The 25209-nt window shown below is 35.0% G+C and overlaps 2 protein-coding genes and 1 long non-coding RNA gene across 3 annotated transcripts; 1 reads left to right on the top strand and 2 right to left on the bottom strand.

Annotated features, from left to right (window-relative positions):
- On the bottom strand, positions 4872-7923 carry LOC18776245 (isoflavone reductase homolog). The gene is made up of 4 exons (XM_007210187.1): positions 7594-7923; positions 5612-5852; positions 5273-5476; positions 4872-5035 (listed from the first exon to the last, which is right to left on the bottom strand). Exons 1-4 carry the CDS (start codon positions 7921-7923, stop codon positions 4872-4874), a joined length of 939 nt encoding a protein of 312 aa, XP_007210249.1.
- On the top strand, positions 8087-9033 carry LOC109949273. Its single transcript, XR_002271838.1, has 2 exons — positions 8087-8639; positions 8762-9033. It is a non-coding gene; the product is annotated as an uncharacterized LOC109949273 (long non-coding RNA).
- On the bottom strand, positions 21278-23917 carry LOC18778052 (isoflavone reductase homolog). Its single transcript, XM_007209319.2, has 4 exons — positions 23570-23917; positions 22200-22440; positions 21856-22059; positions 21278-21593 (listed from the first exon to the last, which is right to left on the bottom strand). The coding sequence occupies exons 1-4, from the start codon at positions 23897-23899 to the stop codon at positions 21430-21432; spliced, it is 939 nt and encodes a 312-aa protein (XP_007209381.1). The 5' UTR covers positions 23900-23917; the 3' UTR covers positions 21278-21429.

Below are 25209 nucleotides of genomic sequence, written 5' to 3'. Positions count from 1 at the left end.
GTCGTTGTTTTTGAACAGCCATTTGAAACTCCATTTTTTAGTTGTCTAAGGTTGTATTACACGACGGTGTTTTTAGAACCGTCGTCTTTTTATAAACCACGACGGTTTTCACTTAGACCGTCGTTGTTTTCTGGTCGTCTTTTTCACTTTTTGTAGTAGTGTTCATATACTAAAATATGTCTTTTAGGAGTATGTATACAGAGAAGTCCCACTGGGCGTGCCAAATTCTTCACTCGTTTTGATCTAATAGTGTGATTTGTTGGGTAAAATTCCCCATTAACTTGAGAACCATTTGTGGTTAACAAGTCAATTTTCTTTTGTATATGAGCGTGTCACTGCTAGCAGTTAAAAACCCTAGCAGACTTCTAAAACCCATCACTTATCATCAACTGCAATTTGATTACTTAGCTAATACATAGTTTACAGTTTGGTTCATGTGTTAGCATTAGCTAGCCTTCCTTCTGAGGTTTCAGACACTAGCTTAGATAACAAAAACTTCTGGTGCTTTGGATATTGATGTTGCCATTGATGTCTATTGGAACATTTTGTTTTATATACTTTCTTTTTACTTTGTGCTGTATAAAAATGAGGCCTCTATATGTGAAATGTAGCTTCGGTCAATGCACTATATTTCTTATGTTAAATGAATCAAAGGGAGAAACAAATTAAAATAATTAGTCATTACAAGTATGCAAAACTTTTCTTATAGTAGAGAATGTGCTTTTAGCAGAAAGTTTTTCTTCTTGTTGCCATCTCATTCTCTTCTAGACTCGTGAAAAAGAACGCTGGTCTTTCTTCATGAAAACGGAGTTGGTTTTCTATATTCTTGAAAAAAAATTATTTTTCTACATCAGGATTTTCCTTTTTGGATTATATCGCCGTTAAACCTATTAAAATGCTTTTGGTTTAAGATTGTTATGCTCGTTTTCCTTATGAACCCGCTTGGATACTAATGAACGAAAATGCTGAAAACAGAACACTTCCATTTTCTGAGGCACTCAAGTGTCAAATTGAAGTACAAAACAGATTGCAAGAGCAGCTTGAGGTATGTTGTTTTGCTATCAGAAATCTCAATGGCCAAATAATATGCTAGCATTTTCTTATAATAAAAATCTTTTACAAATTTTCCAATAGGTTCAGAAGAACACAACCAGCAAATCAGGGTTCTTGTTTTTTGTTTTTGTTTTTGTTTTTTTGCAAAAGGTCCATTTGGATGAAGGAATTTGAAAGAAAGGATTTGGATATGATAACAAGATTAAATTTTCTATAAAAACAACATTGATTGACTAAATTTGAAATAACTAGATGTACCACATTTGAAATAAATATGTTAAAGTTGGGCCATAAGCAAGGAGTCGGCCCGCGAGAGCAATTAAATACCCAACTAAGAAAGCCAAAGCATGGCCACACAAGCCTGGATCCAAGAAAGAGTGATCTTCTTCCATTTTTCTACGTGGGTTAGGGCCAGTTTGACATTGTTGTGATGTGAAAATAATCGCTATCAAATTTGCTATGAAAATAATCGCTATCAAGTTTGCTTCTATTTTTTAGTACAAGCGATAGTCCAAACCACATGAGAGAGGGATTTCTCACACGCACACAACTATGAAGCCATAGAAATTCGAACCTAAGACCTTCGGTCTACAAGTAAAGGCCATTTTCCACTGAGTTAGACTTCGTTGGCTATTGTTTGCTTCTTTGATTTCTCTCTATAAGCAACACAAAGTACTTGCATGTTTTGGGATCCTGTTGTAATTTTATGAGGTATATACCCATTATTAGCATATAGATAAATCCTACACCATTTAATTTCTATAAACAAACCCACAAAAAACCCAGAAGGACAGCTGGTCCTATTGAATTTAATTTTCATTATTAAATTACTGTGATGCCCGTTTGAGTATTTTGGATTTTTTTTATGAGGGTTTGGGGTTGGACTTATTTTAAGAAATCGATGACAGTTTTGTAATTTATAGGAAGTTCGAAGCCTCTTTGTTATGTTGTAAAGAGGCTTTGAGTGTGTTTCTAAAGTCCATTTCATGTAGGGTTTTTTATATTTTATAATTTAGACCCTTATATTGTGCATAATAGTGAAACTCCATAATTTTATTTCTTGTTAAAAAAGAAAAAAAGATGTAGGACATCTTATTTGGTTCAAAGTGTGGTAGTAATTACGGTTTTTCTTTACTTAATAAGAAATTCTTATTCCATACAAATGCATAGAGGCATATATATTTGTCCAAGTTTGAGACATCACACTGAGATCACTTAGGAAACTATAGCCTCACGAACAATACATAATAATAAGTGATTCATAAGTTTATCAAATAATATTTAGGACTCACTTTGTTTCTTTTCATATTGAAGACTTGGAATATCACTATTATAACCACCCACCACCCTGACCTTCGATACCATAAGCCACTTTTTCTTTGATTCTCTTCCTTATCAGGAAAAAGTTAAACCACTTCTTAAATAAAATCATATCATTTCTATTAATGGTAACTAGATACTTACAAGTGCCACCTGACACGAGCAATAATGAAAAATAATTAGAAGGTGTACTCCAAAAAATGAAAGGTAGCTATAAAGATAGATAAAATATTGTCACGATTGAGGGTTCGAAAAAAAATTTCGGTATGACCGGAACACCGGTAGGTGAAGAAATTTTTGGTGTGAGCGTCACAATCAATCCACTTATTTTATAACGTGTGTGTATACCCTAAATCTCTTAAATATATCGATGTCATTCACCAATATTATAATACTTGGGTTTGTAACACTACGTATTGGGGTGACATTATAACCAATAATTTTGCCATCACACGGTGTTACTAATCAATATGATAATATGAATGAATAATGTGTTTATATTTTCGGTATAGGATATTAATAAGTTTTAAAAAATAAAACATGATGTGTAGTAGCATGAGAGTGAAAACGCACACGGAGCAAATGAACATCCATCCATTCATTTGGAAATTATATATATGCCTATTACACATATATGATTTTTGGAGATCGATCACTAATACCTTAATATTTCCGGCTTCTTTGATAGCTTGAACAAGCTTGAGCTGCATCAAATTGTTGTGACTCCGATTATGAGCCCCAGACATGGGGCAGATGACAACATCAAAAAGGCTTTGGAAATCAGTGGCCTTGGGCTAGGCTTGCCCTTACAATCCTTCTCCCCACGTACCCAGTTCCACCTACCACAAGCACCTTGCTCTTTCCCATTTCGATCTTAATGTGTTTTTTCTTGCGAATATGAAGGACTGAAGAGACCTATATTTATATAGAGACTTCTCACTTGGTGGTGACCTATGTTTCCTTTGCAAGCTAGGGTTTGTACTTTTGTAATACAGTACAAGTTACTCTTCATCAAATAGTTGGTGGGCTAGCTAGCTATACATAGCCTCAACAACAAAAACAGCAAAACTGTTGAATCAAATTTCTAGTGGTTGATGGTGCACGAGACATTTCATCCTTTGTTTTTTTGTTTCGCAGGCTGTTCAACTAACGTTTCATGATCATACTGCAAGTATATTGGGATTTACCAACTTGATATACGGGGCAGATCCCAAACACTCTATTTTTTATACAAATTTTGAACCATTAGATTGAAGTACTGTTAATAGCTCTGATTAAATCTCACAACTAATTTATTTCTGATAATTCTTTTACTACATCTACTTCCTACATGCCCACTGTTGGGTAGTCTCCATACCCCATGTCCTAAAAATCTGTCTCTTTCCACTACTTACTACTACTAGTTGTTGTTGGACGCTAAATCTTTTTGGCCAATTGGGTGGATTCTTCGGAGTTAAATAATTGATGAGTCGAGCTGATTTGGCAACAAAGTCGTCCTTTTTAGTGTGAGCGCTTGTGTGGCGTGTGAACTTTCGTGGTTGATGGTCGTGAAAGGAAAAAGAGTGGTATGATGGTGAGCGCCTCGATCTTGACTTCGTCAATCAATTTGGGCTGAGTTAGGAACATTTCTCCGCCGTTGGGTGGTCGTTTGGAAATCTCTTAAACAATCGGCCATCCTCCCATGAGGCCTAAATCCAAAGACCACTGCCAGGTCTAGGATTGATATGGACATTGGACCAACTCGAAAGTCGAAAGTGTTGGTGGCACTGTTCCAAAACATAAGTGCTAAGCCCAAAAGTGGAGCACTAGCTTTAAGCTGGATGGTGCAGCTTAATGTGGCTTGATAGATCCCATTATTAATCTAGGACCGTTTAACATGGGTTTCCATCCTTTTCACTCAGTCTAAGCCCATAATTGTTCACGCTTGTTTATTTCTACAAAAGGGAAGAAGTGTGTGTTGTGTGAAAACACCCCTAGACTTTGTCGTTGATGGATTATGCAACTACCACACACAAGCCACATAAAGATAAAGCACACACACATACACACACAAAGAACACAAGAATTTATAGAGGTTCGGCATTGTGTCTACGTCCTCTTTGGTAACCCCGAAAAACTCACTAGTAAGAAAGAACCTTTTTCGTTACAATGAAGAACCCCCTTTGCTCTCTCACAAACTCTAGCTCTCTTTTCTCTCACTTCTGACTCAAACCCAATTTGATGCCTTAGTTTTTTTCTTTTGCACTCGTTAGACTAAACCCCTATGGCACTAAATTGCCTTTTTGTATTTTATAGTACTTCAATACAATCATAGTACTTGTGTATAAAATATAATGTCACTAATCCGCCCCCATTTATAACAATAACAATAGATAATACGTGTGTAATATGCTGTATTACATACACAAAATAGCTGCAAGAAAGCTGTAATATCCTTCATGAAAGTGATCATTAAACACTTCTTTGAAAAACTATTATTAAACACCTTGTTTTGTTTCTCATACATAAATTTTTAAGTATTCATTCATGCGAGTGTATTTCACTTCTGGGTAAAGCTTTGAAGCTTCTTCTCCTTCTTCCCCGATTTCAAAGTTTGTCAGAACGCCTTCATAGAACATGTGGTAGAAATGCCCCGCTCCTACCTGGCCTGCATAGTCCATACCTGAAATATAGTATTTCATAAGGTGTGAAATTTCTGCTTAGAGCTTGTATTAGGTTCAGGTTCTTGGAGTTTAGGCACCACAACTCAAGAATTAAAATTTAAAATCTGAGTAATGAGTCAGAGTCTGATCGATCCGCGCAAAAATAACCATTCAAGGAGCTGATTGACTGGCGAGGTTAACCATATATAGATGCAACTTTCGTGCATTCAATAGATTTCATATGATATCAGGCGTACCTTTCATAGAGGCAAGGAAGTCTTCTTCTGAAATGGAGATATGTTCTAGTTTCTTGCCTATGAGGTTCTCCCACATCTCGACCAATTGTTTTTGACTGAGTTCGTTTTCGGGTGGACGAAGGTATAATGTTTTGTTCAATGTTCGCGGATCATCTATTGTTTTGATTGTATATGCTGCGATGTTATCTTCATCCACTATAGATACTGCACGGTACATGAAGATGATTAATTCTATGTCATATATACATAAACCAAAGTATCTATATACTATTAGCCTGCATAAAGTAAATTATGGAGGTGAACAGTGGTGTTTAATTTAATTTATTAGTTTTGGTGTACCTTTCGCGTTACCATCTCCATAAATAAGAACTTTCTCCTTTGGAGGAATGAGTGTCCCCATCTGTGAAAGGTTGCCAGCGAAATAACCAGCGACGCCGGCACCACATACATAAGTGAAGGGGATTTTAGCATCTTGTATTGCCTTTCTCACTACCATTTTATCATCAAATGTAACTCTTCCAGGTTCAAGTGCATGTCCCATACGTGGTGGATCTAGACCAAACTCTGAAGGTAAAAAACGCTACACAGAAAAGCCAGGGCATGAAAAAAAATCAGTATGTTAATTTGATCACGAGTTAGGACCAAAAACATCAAAAAGATTATTCACAAGTCTCATTCAGATGGAAAAGACAAGTCTCAGTCCTATATAAAACATTCTCTTCCTCATCATAAATTGGATGAGGTGTTTACACCATAATGAACCGAGCAGACCCAGCATCAAAGCGACTAGCACCAAGGCAGCCACGCCTTCTCCCTTGCCGAAGGAAGACACACTTCCGAGGTGCCAGACACCTGCCGAAGCTCCCAGCTGCCAAACCTAATCTCCAGGACACGTGTCGCCACCACAACGACTTGCACAAAGTCTCACATTGGAACTTTGTGCAAAGTTCCCACTTTCACTTCCCTATAAATAGGGAACAGTACCCAGGTAAAAAGGACAACTATTCTCCCATTTTTACTGTTATTCTGCCAGAATTACTACTTGTAACTGACTTAGGAATCGGAGAGCCTTCGGCCGGCACCACACCGGTGTCCGAAGCTTAACGATTGCTTCTCCCACTTTGTCTTCTGCAGGTTTCCCATCAACCTATATTTCACCAAGGGCCTCAGCTCTCTTCCCTGCTGAAGACCCTGCATACCTAATCACTAAGTTGGACTCAATATTGGCCGGGCCATTTTGAGCATCAACATGAGGTATTTAAAGTCGTACGCTCTTATTATATATAGCAATCTTCTATTATAATATCAAGGGAGCTTTCATACTCCTCTTTTGTTCACTTATACTTCCTTTGTTGGAAATTGTAAGTTCCCACTATTATTTTGTCCACCTACACTCCCTTTTTTGTTATGGTAAAAGTATTTAAAAATAAAAGGGAGTATAAATGAATAAAAAGAAAATGGGAAAATCGGTACCCTAATATCAATTGTAATTTCGAATATTGAAGTACATCCCAATTAATGAAAAAGTTAAACACTAATAATTAAGCTAAATCATTGTGACAAAAAAAAATATAATTAAACTAAATCGTCAATGCGGTCTAGCCCAATGATAAAGGGCCTTAACTTGAACACTTGTGATTTCAAGTTCAAACCACCATACACGTTGATAGTGTGTGTGTGAAAAACCTCATTCCTTTATAGTTTAGACTATCAATTGCATTTATATAAAACAAAAAAAAGAAGATAAATCATTCATATTAATTGTACATATGCCACCTAACATGATCAATAATTACGAAAAAGGTGCTCCTTCATAAGGAAGGACCTATACGGAGGAAATGAATACTAGATTATTTTAACCTTTTTTGATGTGATTGTAGCACCGTTATGTAAATAAATGTTGTAGTGTGACCATCCCATTGTTATGTGGTACTACCAATCCTCTCAGAATTCGTATATCTATTAATTAATGTTGTATTCTAAGTTCATGAAATATCAACCATGTCATCCAACTAACACTTGAGTTAATTAGTAACACCACTTGTTACATTCCTAAGAAATTTTATGTCACGTAGTGTTACTAATCCATGTGTTATAATATAAGTGCACAATAAACAAAACCCGTAGAATAACATGAGAATAAAAACCTTTTGAGAAACAAAATGCACATAGAGCAAATGAGCACCATCCTTGCTTAATTCATGTATATATCTAATACAAATAGGATCTTTGGCCATAGGTTGTCTGTGAATGACACTAGCACTGGCCACGACACGAGTGTATCCATGAATTATATGAAGCTTTTCTAGTAGTGTTTGTACCTTAATATTTCCGGCTCTTTTGATAGCTTCAACAAGTTGGAGCTGCAGCAAAATGTTGTGACTCCGAATATGTACCCCAGATATGGGGCAGATGACAACATCAACAAGCTTGACAGCACGGACAAGGCTTTCCAGATCAGAAAATGAGCCCTCCACAAGGTGAGCCCCTTGCTTCTTGAATGCCAAGAGCATTTGGAGCTTATCAATGTCAAGGCCAATCTCTGGCCTTTGAAGAACATACGTTGGGTGGCCTTGGGATAGGCTTGCAGAAACAATCCTACGCCCCAGGTACCCAGTACCACCAACCACAAGCACCTTGCTCTTTTCCATGTCGATCTAATTGTACCACTTTTCCCTCTGAATGTGTATATATATACCTAGGGTTTTACTTTTGTATGTATAGCGATAGACACAAGAAGAAAAACATGGACAAAAATGTCGAATCAACGGACTACATGGACTACAATACTTCACAATGGTAATTTAATAAAAATATATGGATGGAATCTTTCTCACTGACCAAGACTCTTTTCCCTTTTCTCTATATAATTAGTAATAGTTACTCTAAATAATAAATATTATAATAAAAAATGTGAGAGCATGCATGTGCATCTAAAGATGCTCCCAAACCAACCCCTCTTTTTCTTTCTTTTGTAATTTTTATTCTCCCCATATCTCATCTCTCCTAATACCTTCATTTTTTTATATTTTTCCCATCTTCTTCCTTCCGTCACTTTCCATCTCTTCCTCTTTTTTTTTTTTTTTTCCCTTCTTCTTCTTCTTCTTTTCTCTCTCTCTCTCTCTCTCTCTCTCTCTCCTGCTTCTTCCTCTGTCACGCTGCAATTTTTTCCTTCTTCCTCTTTTGCACGTCTCCCATATCTCTCTCTTTTTGTTTTGTTTTTTCCATCCCTCTCTCTTCCTTCTTCTCCTTCTTCCCGCTCTCCCTCGAAGACGATTTGTTGTTTGGCCTTATCCTTTTTGTGGGCTACTATTTCATTGTAGGGTTTAATTTCAGATCTGAACCGCATCTCCCTTTAGATAGAAAGGTAAAGGTTTTGTTTTTTGAAGTTTTCATGTGGGTTTAATTTCAGGAATGATTTTTGGTTTTATTTGTGAGACTCAATTGGAAAGCTTCCATCTCTCAACCTTCTATTGAAATCATTTTCAGATTAGAGTTTTTATATGTGAAGCCCAACCGACGCCGACATTGTTCACACAGATCTGATTGTCTCTTTGACAGCCACGTTGAAACCAACCAACGACGATGTCAACGCCGTCAGTCTGAACCTTCATGTGTTCAAATGATATTGGCCTAGATCCTGTTGTCTTTGTCTTTGGTTTAGTGTTTGAAGAACATTTGTTTGTTTCCTACATTTGTAGCTGGATTGTGTCTGGAATTTTTTTCTTTTGGTTACTTGTTCTTAAGTTTCTTGGTTTGAATTATTTGGTTAAAAGTTTCAACTTTTATGGAAGGATGACATATATATATATATATATATACAGTCCCCTTCTATTGAGGGATCCCTCAAATAATTATATTTGAGGGACACCCTTTAGGGTTCCCTATGAATTTTTTTTCAACGATCGAAACCATCTATTTTTTAAGTCTATATTCATAGATCATCCTTGAAAAGAAATTAGACAAATCGGAAACTGTTTCGATATCCAATTATGTCCTACAAAATCAATGAACATGGTGCTTCAAGAAAGTACTAAAATTTCAATAATTCAATTGAGTGGTCAAATGATATCAGATTCAAGTGATTTTTTTGTAGAGATGATCTTTGAATGAGTATCCACAAAAGAGACGATTTGAATTAGTGAAATACAATACAGAGTGGGTCCTACAATGGTATCCCTCAAATAAGCTAATTTGAGAGATCCCTCAATAAAAGCTCTATATATATATAGAGAGAGAGTTTAGAGTTTAGGGTTTAGGACTATAATATTCCACGTGTTAAGGAAAAAAGTGACTGTTGTTTGTTTTAGTTTTTTCATGATTCCAGGTCTCGATGGACTACAATATTCCACGTGTTCAGAAAAATGTCGAACCATGACATTGCACCAGCAAAGCTTGCCTAACCTAATGATGACCAAGTCAAATCCCACTCCACGAAGGCGACAATTTTCTTATAAAAAATATATATGACCAATTTTTTACGTAATGTCATCGCAAAGCTTGGTATGCATTAAACACCAAAAAAAACAAAAAAACAAAAAAAAGCAAAAAGGGGAAAAAAAAAAAAAAAGAAGGAAGAAAGAAAGAATCATTAAGACATGTTTGGGAAGAAGTACTCTCGATAGATATTTTCCCAACAAATAAATGAATGGGTCCAAATAAAATTTTTTTGGCAATTTGCATAAATGATAACTCATATATTTATACATTTATACCATCTATTTCTAGTATATTTGTGATGTTTTTGAGTTAAACTTGTTGCGTTTTATCCTATTTTGTGTTAGTATGCAGTTGCATATACTTTAGGATCAAGTTGAAGGCAAAAGAAATGAAAACATGCCATTTTTGGAGCTGACCCTTATTCAAACGTGGAAACAAGTTTCGTGACCTGTTTTGAAGTCCAAATAAAGAATGCAAGGCGAACCTGGCTTGTTTGAAGACTAAGAACGGAATGGGAAAGCAATGGGGATTTCTAGCCTGATTTGGAGGTGCCAAATAAGGCAAAAACGTGCAAAATAAAGGCTGATTCATTAGGATATCTTTGGAACATCTTGCAGCCTTGTTTACCCCATAAAAACTTGCCTTTTAGCCACTTCTAAAACCCCTATTTATTTTGGACGAATTTCACAACCCTGGATGTGACTTCTTGGTTATTCTCTTCTTTCATGCACACTAAAACCCTAGCCGTCCATATATTTCCACCATCAGGACTCAGCGCAAGAGGTGGTTCTTGGAGAAGTTCAACATCAGAATTGGTTCAAGGGTTTCCTCTCATGAATTCATTTTCACTCATGTTGTTTATTTTTGTTTTAATCTCTTTGAACATGATGTGTAACTAAATTCATAGCTAGGGATTTCGATGTAGCCTTGCAACATTGATCCATGTTTCTAAATTAAAGTATTCAGTTCATCAATCTGTTTCTTGTTTCATTCACTGAATCTATTGTTCAATTTGTTTGTCAATTTTAATGTTTGATCACCATTAGAGTCGCCTACAGATTATCTAGACAAGGTTATAGTAAACATCATGCTTAATCTTGTTAGACATGTGAATGAATGAAGAGAATGCTATGCAAACATCATGTTGTGTGTTTTCTTTGGTTCTTTAACGTTTTCTTGCATGCTAATGACTCTTAACTTGGAACCAAAGTTGAACATCCCAACTAGGTTGCAGATTAGGAGAATTTGATCAAAACCACACATCATATGGCTGATCATATATATGTAAAACGAACTCTGGAAACAGGTTGGTAGGTGAGTAGGTTTAATTTTATAAACAATATGGAATTCGTTTTGCAATGGTGAATTCGAAATCCCTGGTCTCTTCCCTATTCTTTCTACATCAATATATTATTCACTATTATATTCTTTTTGCATTGGAAGTTATTTTTCATTTACAACACAAAAACTACTTTCAAATTGTCACTTTCATTTTTAGTTAGGGTTATTTCAAAACTAGTAATTTATAGAGGTCCAATCGGTCCCTGTGGTTCGACACCCTTACTTGTACCATTATACTTACCATATATTGGCACTTGGAAGGAACACAACAATAAATACCATATGAACTTTAGTAGTTTTAAGATTCGAAAGCTAGTTGGGCAAAACTTATATACTAAATTCGACGGTACGAGTGAATTTCATTAATAAACAGTCAGAGATGACGTAATGAGCCTTACCCTCAAATGCATATCTATCCATAAATAAAAATTCAACAAATATAAAAACTATAACTAAAATCAAAAGTAAAAATGCAATACAAAATAAAATAAAACTATTTTAAATCTAAAATTTAACCATGCGAGGCTTAGAACTCGTAAATTTCTCAATTATTGATGCATTGGCAAACCGTCATTCATCGTTAAATAAACTCTACAATACTCAACTTTAAATTAAAAATATAATTAAAGATATATAGAAAATAAAGGGAGAAAGAAGTTGCTGATGTCGGGTATAGCTAAGAGGGAGAGAAACAAGTAGATGTCGCATAGCCCAAAGGGAAAGAAAGAGAAGATATGAGACCACCTGGATGGGCAACATGTGTGTAGGGTTTGCTTTTAATTTTTTTTAATTTTGAACTGGACTTATAACATATATAGGTGTTTTTTTATAAATAAAAATAAAAATTTGGGCTGGGTGAGCACCCAACCTGCCATGTGCATAGAACCGCCCTTGCATGTGTGTCATTACCACCTGATCTTTTAATAATATTTATTTTTGACCACCTGAACTATATAAAGTGTTGCAATCCACCACTTACGTCTAATAACTTTGTTAAAGTTTCCGGACATTTCCATCAATTAATTATAACTAAAAATAATTAAAAACGTATTACCAAAAAAAAAAAAAAAAGTTAAGTTAATTGCACCAGACTTCCCCTAACCCTTACTGACGCCAATTGTTGAGCACCCTATGTATGTACACCGTAGTCCATATTTCTGTTTGTCTCTTGGCGTGAGTTGTCCCTTGCCTGCATTTTTTAGGGTGTGGATCATAATAGCCTATGGTTGTAATGTTTTGGGGTATATATGCATGGATATTATTCATTTCTCCAATATCTTGCAAATACAAACACCCAATTCATAGTAAGCTCACCCATTTAAGGAAATGATACCAAATGCTTTTTTTTTTTTTTCCTTCCTGTCAAAGCATAAGAGAAGAATGCAGAGTAAGAAATGGCAAATAATTAATTTTATTGAAATAAACGTTTAGATAATATTGATGATATTTCCATCACAGTACAATATTAAGAATTCCGAGTGCCACAATGTTCTATCCTTGAATATATATTTGTTAGTGCATGAGTTCATTTTATTTTAAGCTCTTTAGGCTAAAGTTTGATTTTTATAAGTTTAGGCATTATGCTAATAAAAGTTTTGGAAATTAAATAACTACTTTCTCTTAGTAGGTCATTGGTGAGATTGGCACCAAAAAAAAAAAAAAAAAGATAAAGAGATTAAAAGATGAAATAAAGCAAGAAGTATGGCCAGCCACTAGCAAGCAATTACAAGCACATGCTCGTTGAAGTGTGGCAACCAAACAAATAAAGATGAAGAAGAAATAGAGTAAAACCAGCAAAAGAGAAAGGTGTTGCACTCAACGTAAAAAAAATGATATTGAATACAAAAGTAATGAAAGTGGTGTTGGATAAATTGATGATGAGAAGAAACAATAATTTAGAGATGGGCTACAACAATAACAACAATAATCAACCACACCATTCACTTCTAAAGTAAAAAAAATCAAAGCTTTATTTTTCCATAATAGAGACTTTAATTTGGCCCTCTTGATATCCTCCCTTGGGTTTTCACGCATTGCTTCTTAGGGCTCATCACTTGAGCCTTCAAAGATCACACACTTCTCTCTCTTGAACTCCTCTCGTGATCTCCCTTGTGCTTCTTTGGGTTCTCCAAGGCCTCCAGCTGCTTTTGCAAGTTTTTAGAATAAAAATTTACCATCTTTTTGATAGCTTTTCATTCTCTTCCTGCAATATTTGAAGTTGGCATCGGTTCTCCTTTGCCGTCTTGCCTTATACCTTTTCAATCTTTTGATGTCATGCTGATAATCATCAACCAAATTCCGCTCTGTCATCAACTGAGTTCTCAGTACTTGCACCACACGAGATTTCGCAATGAAGCGATACCCCACACTTGTGATAGATGCCGCTGATAATCATCAACCAAATAATCCAAAAAACATACAAACTAGCCCTATACGAATTAATTATTTGGACCTACCTATTTAATTATGCCATTTTTTAAAAATTTTTGACCTTCTCTTTCCTTCTTTTGTCGATAGTAATGTATGTCAGTTTCAATTTTTTTTTTTTTTTTTGTTGATGCCAGTTTACCCTCACGACCTCCAGCCAGAAGCAGCAGCTGCTGCTTTCCACCATCACCACCAAATGAGACACTCTTCTTCTTCTTCCTTCTCATCCCTCCTCTCCATCTCTCAGCCTCGAAAACCCAGCACTAGTACTTATAGCCCCATCCAGCTGCACACAGGTTGCCCTTTTGGGGCATTTGGTCGAACACTTTGCGAGGGTCAAGTTTGGCTGCTCTAATGGAGGATTTCAGAGGTTGCAGGGGTCAATTGACCACCCTTGCTTCTCTGTGGATCCGCCCCCAAGAAGAATGCATAGTAAAAAATGGCAAATAATTAATTTTGTTGAAATAAACGTTTAGATAAGATTGATGATATTTCCATAACCGTACATTATTAAGAATTCCGAGTGCCACAATGTTCATATTTATATGGAAATTTGAAACTCATTCGTTGAGGAGTACATGTGTTTCTTGTATTGTACATACGTATGACCTGTTGTTCTGTCATTTGTGTTGCATTGTCACCATGTTATCGATATCACTTTCTCAAATGTCTTTCTAGTGTTCTTTTATATTCTCCTATTTTTTCTTTTGAAAATTTTTTTTATCTACATATATATTAGAGTTTTTGAAACAAATACCTAAAAAAAGAAGGAGAAATTATTACAATTTAAGCATGTTCCCTTGATAATAACCTTCCCCACTCTTTCTCCTCGTATTTTTCTTTATCTTGTACTTTTTGTGTCTTCATTTTAAACTAATTCGTGAAAGATTTAAAGATTACTACACATATTTCATAGAGGTATAGGCAAAACATGATACAGAAACATTATGAATCGCCATCACCTGTGTCTTAGTTGACATAGCCACTAGTGACCCATCCTTGAACCACTTAATTGTTGTCTTCTAATCAAAATAGGGATCTAAGACTTGGTATTCAATTCAACTAAAACTAATCCGATATCTCTTTTAAAGTTAGTGTTTAAGGTTCACACAGACATAAGGATCCTATTCATTGTGGATTAGAAGTTCTAAACCTAGAGCGATAAGGAAAGGCTTAAGAGTTTCTTGATGCGTAAGACTCTCAGCTGATGCCTATAAATACAAGTGCTCATTTCTCATTCGATCACACTACCATAAAAACATTCATACCCCATCTAGAATAAGTGAGTTAAACATCAAATTAAGTGGATAATAGCACTTGTTCTTATTCTTAATACTCATTTGAACATCCATAACTGCAGTCCAAGTAGCCAGAATAGTGTTTAAACAGTCATAATAGTAGCATACCAAGGTTAGTTGCTCTTTTATATGCAGTATGCAGAGTTTACATGTGATATTAGAGCTTAGGCTGCATGTTTTAGAACCAAAACGCACTTGTTCACATGATCAAGATGCCAAGCTCTTAATATGTGTCAGCAAGCACATTAGATACTCAATGTGCATGTTTTCAATTTGATTATAATTTGCATAACTTTTCTGACCAAGTTGAGTTCAAGGTTTTGTATTAAGCATAGACATAAATGTATCAAGTTCTAAAGCCAAAAATACCACCAGAAAGGCAAAACCTAAAACTAAAAGTTATAAATTGTATATGTTGGACACCAGGGGTCGCTCTCTTGTTATGCGAGGAGAGTCGTGTGTCACATCTAGGGTTTGTTTTTGCGTCCAACAGCCGTTTTCTCGTGCTCAGTTGTCGTCGCTATTTCTCTCTTGCCCAGTCGCACGTTTAGTCTATGTCATTGCTCTCTTGTAGTCCTGCCTTATTGCCTTCCTCTTCTCAGTCCACCCTCGTCCACGTTCTCTCTCCAGTCTGTCGTCGCTGTGCCTCTTCCCAATTTTGGGGGCTGGTTCGATCGCTCTCAGATTTCCCTCCCTTGCTATTCGGTGCCTCGTTTTCCTTGCGTTTTGGGCCTCATCTCCTCTAGTCGCTGCCATGTCTACGTTAGTTCCTGGTTGTCCTTATTCGATTGCACCTGTTTCTGGTAGTGATACCATGGTTTATGGGGTAGACTTCATGGTTCCTAAGTGCCTTTGAACTGATGCCTATTCTGACAAACTTATGGAGACCAGTCTAGTGGGGTCTCCTAGGAGCCTTCCTTAATGTGTCATTAAAGCATTCGTGAGCTTGGCATCCAATGAATGGTTTTGTGCCTGAGCTTACTATGACTTTCAATTCATAGTAAGCTCACTCATTTAAGGAAATGAAACCAAATGCTTTTTTTTTTCCTTCTTGTCAAAGCATAAGAGAAGAATGCAGAGTAAGAAATGGCAAATAATTAACTTAGTTGAAATAAACATTTAGATAAGATTAATGAGATTTCCATAACCGTACAATATTAAGAATTCCGAGTGCCACAATGTTCATATTTATATGGAAATTTGAAACTCATTCGTTGAGGAGTACACGTGTCTCTTGTATTGTATGTATGTATGAGCTGTTGTTCTGTCATTTGTGTTGCATTGTCACCATGTTATCCATATCACTTTTTCAAATGTCTTTCTAGTGTTTTTTTTTATATTCTCCTATTTTTATTTTGAATATTTTTTTTATCTACATATATATTAGAATTTTTGAAACAAATATCTAAAAAAAGAAGAAGAAATTTTTACAATTTAAGCATGTTCCCTTGATAATATCCTTCCCCACTCTCTCTCCTCATATTTTCTTTATCTTGTATTTTTTGTGTCTTAAGTTTAAACTAATTCGTGAAAGATTAAAGATTACTACACATATTTCATAGAGGTTTAGGCAAAACATGATACAAAAATATTATGAATCGCCACCACCTGTGTCTCAGTTGACATAGCCACTAGTGACATCCTTGAACCACTTAATAATTGTTGCCTTCTAATCATGATAGGGATCTAAGACTTGGTATGGATTAGGAATTTAACTAAAACTAATCTGACATCTCTTTTGAAGTTAGTGTTTAAGGTTCACACATAGAGACAAAAGGATTCCTACTTCATTGTGGATTAGAAGTTTTAAACCTAGAGCGATAAGGAAAGGCTTAAGAATTTCTTGATGGGCAAGACTCCCAACTGATGCCTATAAATACAAGTGCTCATTCTCATTCGATCACACCATCACAAAAACATTCATACCCCATCTAGAATAAGTGAGTTAAACATCAAATTAAGTGGATAAGAGCACTTGTTCTTATTCTTAATACTCATTTGAACATCCACAACTGCGGTCCAAGTAGCCAGAATAGAAATTAAAGTAACCAGAATAGTGTTTAAATAGTCAAAATGGCAGCATACCAAGGTTAGTTGCTCTTTTATATGCAGTATGTAGAGTTTACGTGTGATATCAGAGCTTAGGTGGCATGTTTTAGAACCAAAACGCACTTGTTAATATGATCAAGATGCTAAGCTCGTAATACGTGTAAGCAAGCATATTAGACACTCAATCTGCATGTTTTCGATTTGATTATAATTTGCATAAATTTTCTGACCAAGTTGAGTTCAAGGTTTTGTATTAAGCATAGACATAATACATATGTATCAGGTTCTATAGCCAAAAATACCACTGGAAAGGCAAAACCTAAAACTAAAAGTTATAAATCGTATGTTGGACACCAGGGGTCACTCTCTTGTTATGCGAGGGGGGAGTCGTGCGTCACATCTAGGGTTTCTTCTTGAGTCCAACAGCCGTCTTCTTGTGGTTAAGTGGCTGATGCTAGTTTTGTTATTGTTGTGTTGTATTTCTCAGTTCTTCTCTCAACAGACCTTTGATTCTTCGCTTGTCTTAAGGACTATGGATTCATAGGAGGTTTCCTTGTCAGAGTTGGGATGATACAGCGTGTCTTTGAGGACTTTTTGTTTTCTTTTTTTCCTGGCTTGCTCGTTGTCTTTTGTCTCTTCTCTTGTGTTGCTCCCTGCAGACTTCTCTATTCTCAGGGCCAATCGTTGTTGGAGGTTGATAGCGCTGGTGTTCTTTGTGGGTTCTATCTATCTTTTTTGGAGCTTTGGTGTATTCTTGTCAGATGCAGGGTTGAATGCTCTTAACTACTTGAGCTAAAAATCCATTGCTAAACATTTTCGATATATGAATGCCTATAGTGGTAAAAACTTAATTTATTAACTTTTGCCTTTAACGTTACCATCTCCATAAATAAGCACCTTTTTCCTTTGGAGGGAAGAGTGTTCCCATCTGAGAAAGGTTGCCGGCAAAATAGCTGGCGAAGGAGGCACCACATACATAAGTGAAAGGGAGTTTAGCATCTTGTATTGCCTTTCTCACTATCATTTTCTCATCAAATGTAACTCTTCCAGGTTCAAGTGCATGTCCCATACGTGTTGGATCTAAACCGACCTTTGATGGCAAGAAATGCTGCACAGAAAAGGCCAGGGAAACAAAGAGAGTAAGAAATACAGTGTATTTGTATCATACTGAGTTGGGGGAATTAACAAGGACAATGAGCCTTTGTACCCAAGTTTTGAACCGTGGTAAATTAAATTCATAAGTTTAGTATCAAATAATATATAGGACTCACTTTGTTTCTTTTCATATTGAAGACTTCACTATTAAAAAAAAAAACCCCTTGCACGATCAAATTTTGCGCCATGAAAAACTATTCGTGGCTCAAAGTCACTTTGCGCGACGAAACTCAAAACTTCGTCGCTCAAAGTCTTGCGCGACCAAATGTTTTGCGACGAAAAACTATTCGTCGTGCAAAGTCACTTCGCGCGACAAACTTTTGCACGACAATAATAAATCGTCGCTCAAAGTCTTGCGCAACTAAATTTTGCACGATGAAAACTTTGCGCGACGCCAATACATCGTCGCTCAAAGTGACTTTGCGCGACAAAACAATAAACTTCGTCGCACAAAGTCCTAATAAAAAAAAAATTATTTTTTAAAATCTTTGCCTGACGTAATCCAAACATTTCGTCGCCTAAACCATTTTTTTTTATTTTCTATTTTGTATGCATAACACTTAAGAAATTAAAAGGTATATGTATTTATTAAGTAGCTTTAAATTTATTATTTTAGATCGGGTCAGATTTTTGTTAGAAAAATATATTATTGTTGTTCGCATTGGGTTTTTGTTAGAAAATATATATTTTAAATTGACGATCGAATTTATTCATTGTATTCATATAGGGTCAAGGAGTGTAGCTGTAAAAAATCATCAAAATCGGAGTTAAAATAACCGTTAAATCGTGATTTTTCATTATAACCGTAGAAAAGTTTTGTCCCATTACTTGATCTCTGAATGTTTATTTTTTCCGATTTTTGGCGTATATGATCTCGAATTATAAACAAACAAGTTTGACGGTTGGATCATTGAAACTAGTTTTGTTGAATGCATATGCCATTAGAACAATATATTCACTAACAATTAAAAGTTTATTTATAATTTCGTTAAATATAACATAAGATTTTGTGCTATCCACTAGTGTAAATATTTTAAATTGAAGATCAAATTCAGTCATTGTATTCATATAGGGTGAAGGAGTGTAGCTGTAAAAAATCATCAAAATCGGAGTTAAAATAACCATTAAATCATGAATTTTCATTTATAACCGTTGAAAAGTTGTCCCGTTACTTGATCTCTGGATGTTTATTTTTTTCGATTTTTGGCTATATGCTCTCGAAGTATAAACAAACAAGTTTGACGGTTTTATCGTTGAAACTAGTTTCGTAGAATGTATATGCCATCAAAACAATATATTCACTAACAATTAAGAGTTTATTTATACTTTCATTAAATATGACATAAGATTTGTGGTATCCGCTAGTGTAAATATTTTAAATTGAAGATCAAATTCTGTCATTGTATTCATACAGGGTCAAGGAGTGTAGTTGTAAAAAATCATCAAAATCGGAGTTAAAATAACCGTTAAATCGTGATTTTTCATTTATAACCGTCGAAAAGTTTTGTCCCGTTACTAGATCTCTGAATGTTTGTTTTTTGCGATTTTTGGGGTATGCGATCTCGAAGTATATACAAACAAGTTTGACAGTTGGATCGTTGAATGGTGTGCATATATATATATATATATATTTATTAAGTAACTTTAAATTTATTTATTTTTTAATATAACAATGGGGTCGTCGTGCAAAAACCAATAGCAAGACGTCATAATGTAAACATGCGTCGGGCAAACCAATTAATTTTTTTTATTTAATTATACATTATAAATTTTAAGATATAGTTGTTTTCATAAGTTTTTATTATTTTTTGAAAACTTTGCTTGACGAATATCAATATTTCATCGCCTAATCCTTATTTACTTCTTTTTATATTTTATATTGTTAAACTAAATTATTTCTTTATTTTTTATTATTTTTTTTGCGCAACGAAAACACATTTGGTCGCCTTAACCTTAGTTATATTTTAAATCGTAAAATAAAATTATTTTATTTTTTATTATTCATAGCAATTATTTTTATAAATATTGCGCTACGAACCAATTTTTCGTCTCTCAAAATTTGCATTTGGGTGGGTATCTTAAAAGGGACGCGGGAATTTTTTGGTCTCGCAAAACTTTGTGTGACCAACAACTCGTCGCGCAAAACTCTAAAAATTTGGGTGGGCACCAAAAATGGGACGCGGGAATTTTTTTCAGGACTTTGCATGACCAAGATTTCGTTGTGCAAAGTGATACGGTTTTTAATACTAAAATAACTCCTCCACCACTTTCTCAATGTCTTTCTCTGGTCTTACCTCTCCTCTCTCTTTCCCTCTCCCCAAATCCGACCCTTTCTCTCACACTCACTCCTCTCACTTAATCTCTCATCTCTCTCATCACTATCTATCACTCTCACTCACTCTCCCATCTCTCTTTTCACTAGTTCTCACTCTCACTCACTCTCTCATCTCTCTCTCTCTCTCTCTCTCTCACTATCTTCTCTAATTCTCTCACACTCACTTCTCCCTCTCATTCTCACTCACTCTCAATCTTGCCAAAAGGTATATTCTCTCTAAATTTAAAATTTTTTTCATTAATGTGTTTTTGGAGTTAGTTTTGAGTTTGTGTGGGGTTTGGGGTTGAGTATAGGGTGAGGATTGGAGTTTGGGTTGGATTTGGGGTATAACAATCTCAGGGGAGATTATGCCAATTTTTGTTATTTGACCATTTTTTTTTTTTTGTAGGGAATCGTCGAGACTTTGACGGTTAAAGTTGAGGATTAGGACACTATCGAAACATATCATTCGCCACTACCACCACAATAGGCTTGTATTAAGATTTTATTATTGTACTTTGTTAATTTATGCGTACATTTTGAATATTATATATATTTATTGGGTAATTTGATCACTATTTTTCATATGTAATTTTATTTTGAATACGTAAATTTAAATTAAAGTAATTAAAAAAATATATATACAATTAAATTAAATTTAAAAAGTAAAAATTTGAATAAATTAATATAATTAAATTAATATAAGAGAAATAATAAAACAAAAAGTCAAAAACCTTGCGCGACAAAATATTTCGTCGCGCAAACTATTAAATTAGTTTATTTTTAATTAAAAAATTTTAAAACACAAAAAATATTTTGTCGTGCAAATATTTGTGCGACAAAATTGTACTTTGTGCAACAAACTTATTTCGTCGCACAAAGGGTTTTTTGTAGTAGTGATGATAGATCCCATCTTAGATTTAAAATCATTATTCACCCAAAAATTATGTCAAAGCTTGTGTATAAAATATAATGTCACTAATCGGCCATTTATAACAATAGATAATAAGTGTTTAATATGCTGTATTACATACACAAAATAGCTGCAGGAAAGCTGTAATATCCTCCATTAAAGTGATCACAAGATAAATGTATTCTTTGAGAAACTATTATTAAACACCTTGTTTTGTTTCTCATGCATAAATTTTTATGTATTCATTCATGCGGGTGTATTTCACTTCTGGGTAAAGCTTTGAAGCTTCTTCTCCTTCTTCCCCGATTTCAAAGTTTGTCAGAGCGCCTTCGTAGAACATGTGGTAGAAATGCCCCGCTCCTACCTGGCCTGCATAGTCCATACCTGAAATATAGTATTTCATAAGGTGTGAAATTTCTGCTTAGAGCTTGTATTAGGTTCAGGTTCTTGGATTTTAGGCACCACAAGTCAAGAGTTAAAATTTAAAATCTGAGTAATGAGTCAGAGTCTGATCGATCTGCGCAAAAATAACCTAGGAATTTTAATGTGCTGATCAATGAAATCCATTCAAGGAGCTGATTGATTGGCGAGGTTAAACCATATAACTTTCGTGCATTCAATAGATTTCATATGATATCATGCGTACCTTTCATAGAGGCAAGGAAGTCTTCTTCTGAAATGGAGATATGTTCTAGTTTCTTGCCTATGAGGTTTTCCCACATCTCAACCAATTGTTTTTGACTGAGTTCGTTTTCGGGTGGACGAAGGTATAATGTTTTGTTCAATGTTCGCGGATCATCTATTGTTTTGATTGTATATGCTGCGATGTCATCTTCATCCACTATAGATACTGCACGGTACATGAAGATGATTAATTCTATGTCATATATACATAAACCAGAGTATCTATATACTATTAGCCTGCATTATAGTAAATGCTTATGGAGGTGAAAAGTGGTGTTTTAATTTAATTTATTAGCTTTGGCATACCTTTAGCGTTACCATCTCCATAAATAAGAACTTTCTCCTTTGGAGGAACGAGTGTCCCCATCTGTGAAAGGTTAACGGCCAAATAACCAGCGAAGCCGGCACCACATACATAAGTGGAGGGGATTTTAGCATCTTGTATTGCCTTTCTCACTACCATTTTATCATCAAATGTAACTCTTCCAGGTTCAAGTGCATGTCCCATACGTGCTGGATCGAAACCGAACTCTGATGGCAAAAAACGCTACAGAAAAAAGCAAGGGCAGGAAAAAAGTGATATTTATGAGTTTGTAATCAGTATGTTAATTTGATTACGAGTCACGACCAAAAAGATCATTCACAGTTGTTATTCAGACTAACAAGACAAGTCTGACTCCTATATAAAACACTTTCTCTTCCTCACCTTAAATTGGCTAAGGCATTTAAAGTCGTGCGCTCTATTGTACAATAATACCAAGGGAGATGATTTTCTCATCCCTCTTTTATTTACTGACACTCCCTTTTTTGTTATAGTAAAAATTATTTTTTAAAAAAAAGGGGGAATGGACAAAAATAAAATGGAAAAATCAGCATCCTAATATCAATTGTGGTTACGAATATTGAAGTAGACCCTAATTAATGAAAAAGTTAAACCACTAATAATTAAACTAAATCGTTGTGACAAAAAAAAAAAATTATAATTAAGCTAAATCATTAACACGGTCCAGTTCAATGGTAAAGAGCCTTGACTTGAAGACCAGTGATCTCATGTTCAAACCATCATAGCACCTTGGTAGTTTGTGTATGAGAAACCTCGCCCCTTGTAGTTCAATTGCATTTATATAAAACAAAAAAAGATAAATCATATCATTCATAACAATAATGAAGAAAAAAAGGTGCTCCTCCATAAGGAAGACCTATACGGGGAAATAAAGCCGTCTTACCAGATTATTTGAAACTTTTTTTATGTGATCATAACACCATTACACAGAGAAATGTTACAGTGTGACCGCCCTATTGTCAAGTGGTACTACCAATCCTCTCAGAATTCGTATATCTATTAATTAATGTTGTATCATAAGTCAATGAAATATCAACCATGTCATCCAACTAATACTTGAGTTAATTAGTAACACCATTTGTTACATACCCAAGAAATTTTATGTGTTATAATATGAGTGCACAATAAACAAACCCTATAGAATAACATGAGAGTAAAAACCTTTTGAGAAACAAAAAACACATAGAGCAAATGAGCATCCACCCTTGCTTAATTCATGTATATATGCCTAATACAAATAGGATCTTTGGCCACAGGTTGTGGGTGACTGACACTAGCACTGGCCACGAGTATATCCATGACTTATATGAAGCTTTTCTAGTGGTGTTTGTACCTTAATATTTCCTGCTTTTTTTATAGCTTCAACAAGCTGGAGCTGCAGCAAAATGTTGTGACTCCGAATATGTACCCCAGACATGGGGCAGATGACAACATCAACAAGCTTGACAGCACGGACAAGGCTTTCCAGATCAGAAAATGAGCCCTCCACAAGGTGAGCCCCTTGCTTCTTGAACGCCAAGAGAATTTGGACCTTATCAATGTCAAGGCCAATCTCTGGCCTTTGAAGAACATATGTTGGGTGGCCTTGGGATAGGCTTGCAGAAACAATCCTACGCCCCAGGTACCCAGTACCACCAACCACAAGCACCTTGCTCTTTTCCATATCGATCTAATTGTACCACTTTTCCTTCTGAATGTGTATATATATATATATATATATATATATATATATATAAAAATATATATTGAACCAAAAAACTTCACACAAATGTTTTTTTTTTGGCAAGTTTCTATTGGTCAAAACCCAAGTCGTACAAACCTTATCTAACCTAAAATGATAAGTGCAAAAATAAGGGGTGGCTGATCATTATAAAGGGAAATAGCGCTTAATGCCACTGCTTTTTTAATTTTAACTGGAAATACCACCTCTTTTCACAAATTTTGCAAACATCACCTATAAATACATAGAGCATCCTGTATTTGGTTTATCCTTCTGGAACTAGACCTGTAACGTATACTCACTACAAGAAAAACACCCTTTGTTGACACTTAAAAGGCGTTATAACATGTCAACTATATAGGCAAATGATATTAAAAACATAAAGAAATGGAAATGAACCAAATCATCTAATATCCAGTAAGTAAGTGTAGGTCTCAAACTATGTAGAACTTGTCACTTGGAAGCTTGATATTCCTTAGCACTTGAGGAGCCTAAAATTGCCACAAGAAGAAAAAAAAGGACAAAAATGTCGAATCAACGGACTACATGGACTACAATATTCCACGTATTAAGAATCTTAGAATAGTGACGATGCATGGTAATGTGCCCCGTTTTGGTAGGTAAACTAAATATGTCAAACGATGACATTGCACCAGCAAAGCTTGACTAACCTAATGATGACGAAGTCAAATCCCACTCAAAAAGGCGACAATTTTCTTATGAAAAATATATATGACCAATTTTGCCGTAATGTCATCGCAAAGCTTGGTATGCATTAAACACCCACAAAAAAAACAAAAAAGAAAAGAAAGAAAGAAAGAAAGAATCATTCAGACATGTTTAAAGTACTCTCGATAGATATTTTCCCAACAAATAAATGAATTGGTCCAAATAGAAATTTTTGGGCAATTTGCATAAATACTATATATGAATTTTAGCAGTTTTAGGATTCGAAAGCTAGTTGGGCAAAACTTACATACTAAATTCGATGGTACGAATGAATTTCAATTAATAAACATAAAAAGATATACTCAGAGAGGACGTAATGAGCCTTACTCTCAAATGCATCTCTATCCATAAGTAAAAGTTCAACAAATACAAAAACTAAAACTAAAACCAAAAGTAAAAATGCAATACAAAATACAACAACACTATTTGAAATCTAAAATTTAACCATGCGAGGCTTAGAACTCTTAAATTTCTCAATTGTCGATGCATTGACAAACTCTCTTTCATCCTTAAATAAACCTACA

The sequence above is a fragment of the Prunus persica genome, chromosome G5 (genome assembly GCF_000346465.2).
Source record: "Prunus persica cultivar Lovell chromosome G5, Prunus_persica_NCBIv2, whole genome shotgun sequence".
In the NCBI taxonomy this organism is placed as follows: domain Eukaryota; kingdom Viridiplantae; phylum Streptophyta; class Magnoliopsida; order Rosales; family Rosaceae; genus Prunus; species Prunus persica.
This window is presented reverse-complemented; position numbering and strand designations above follow the sequence as displayed.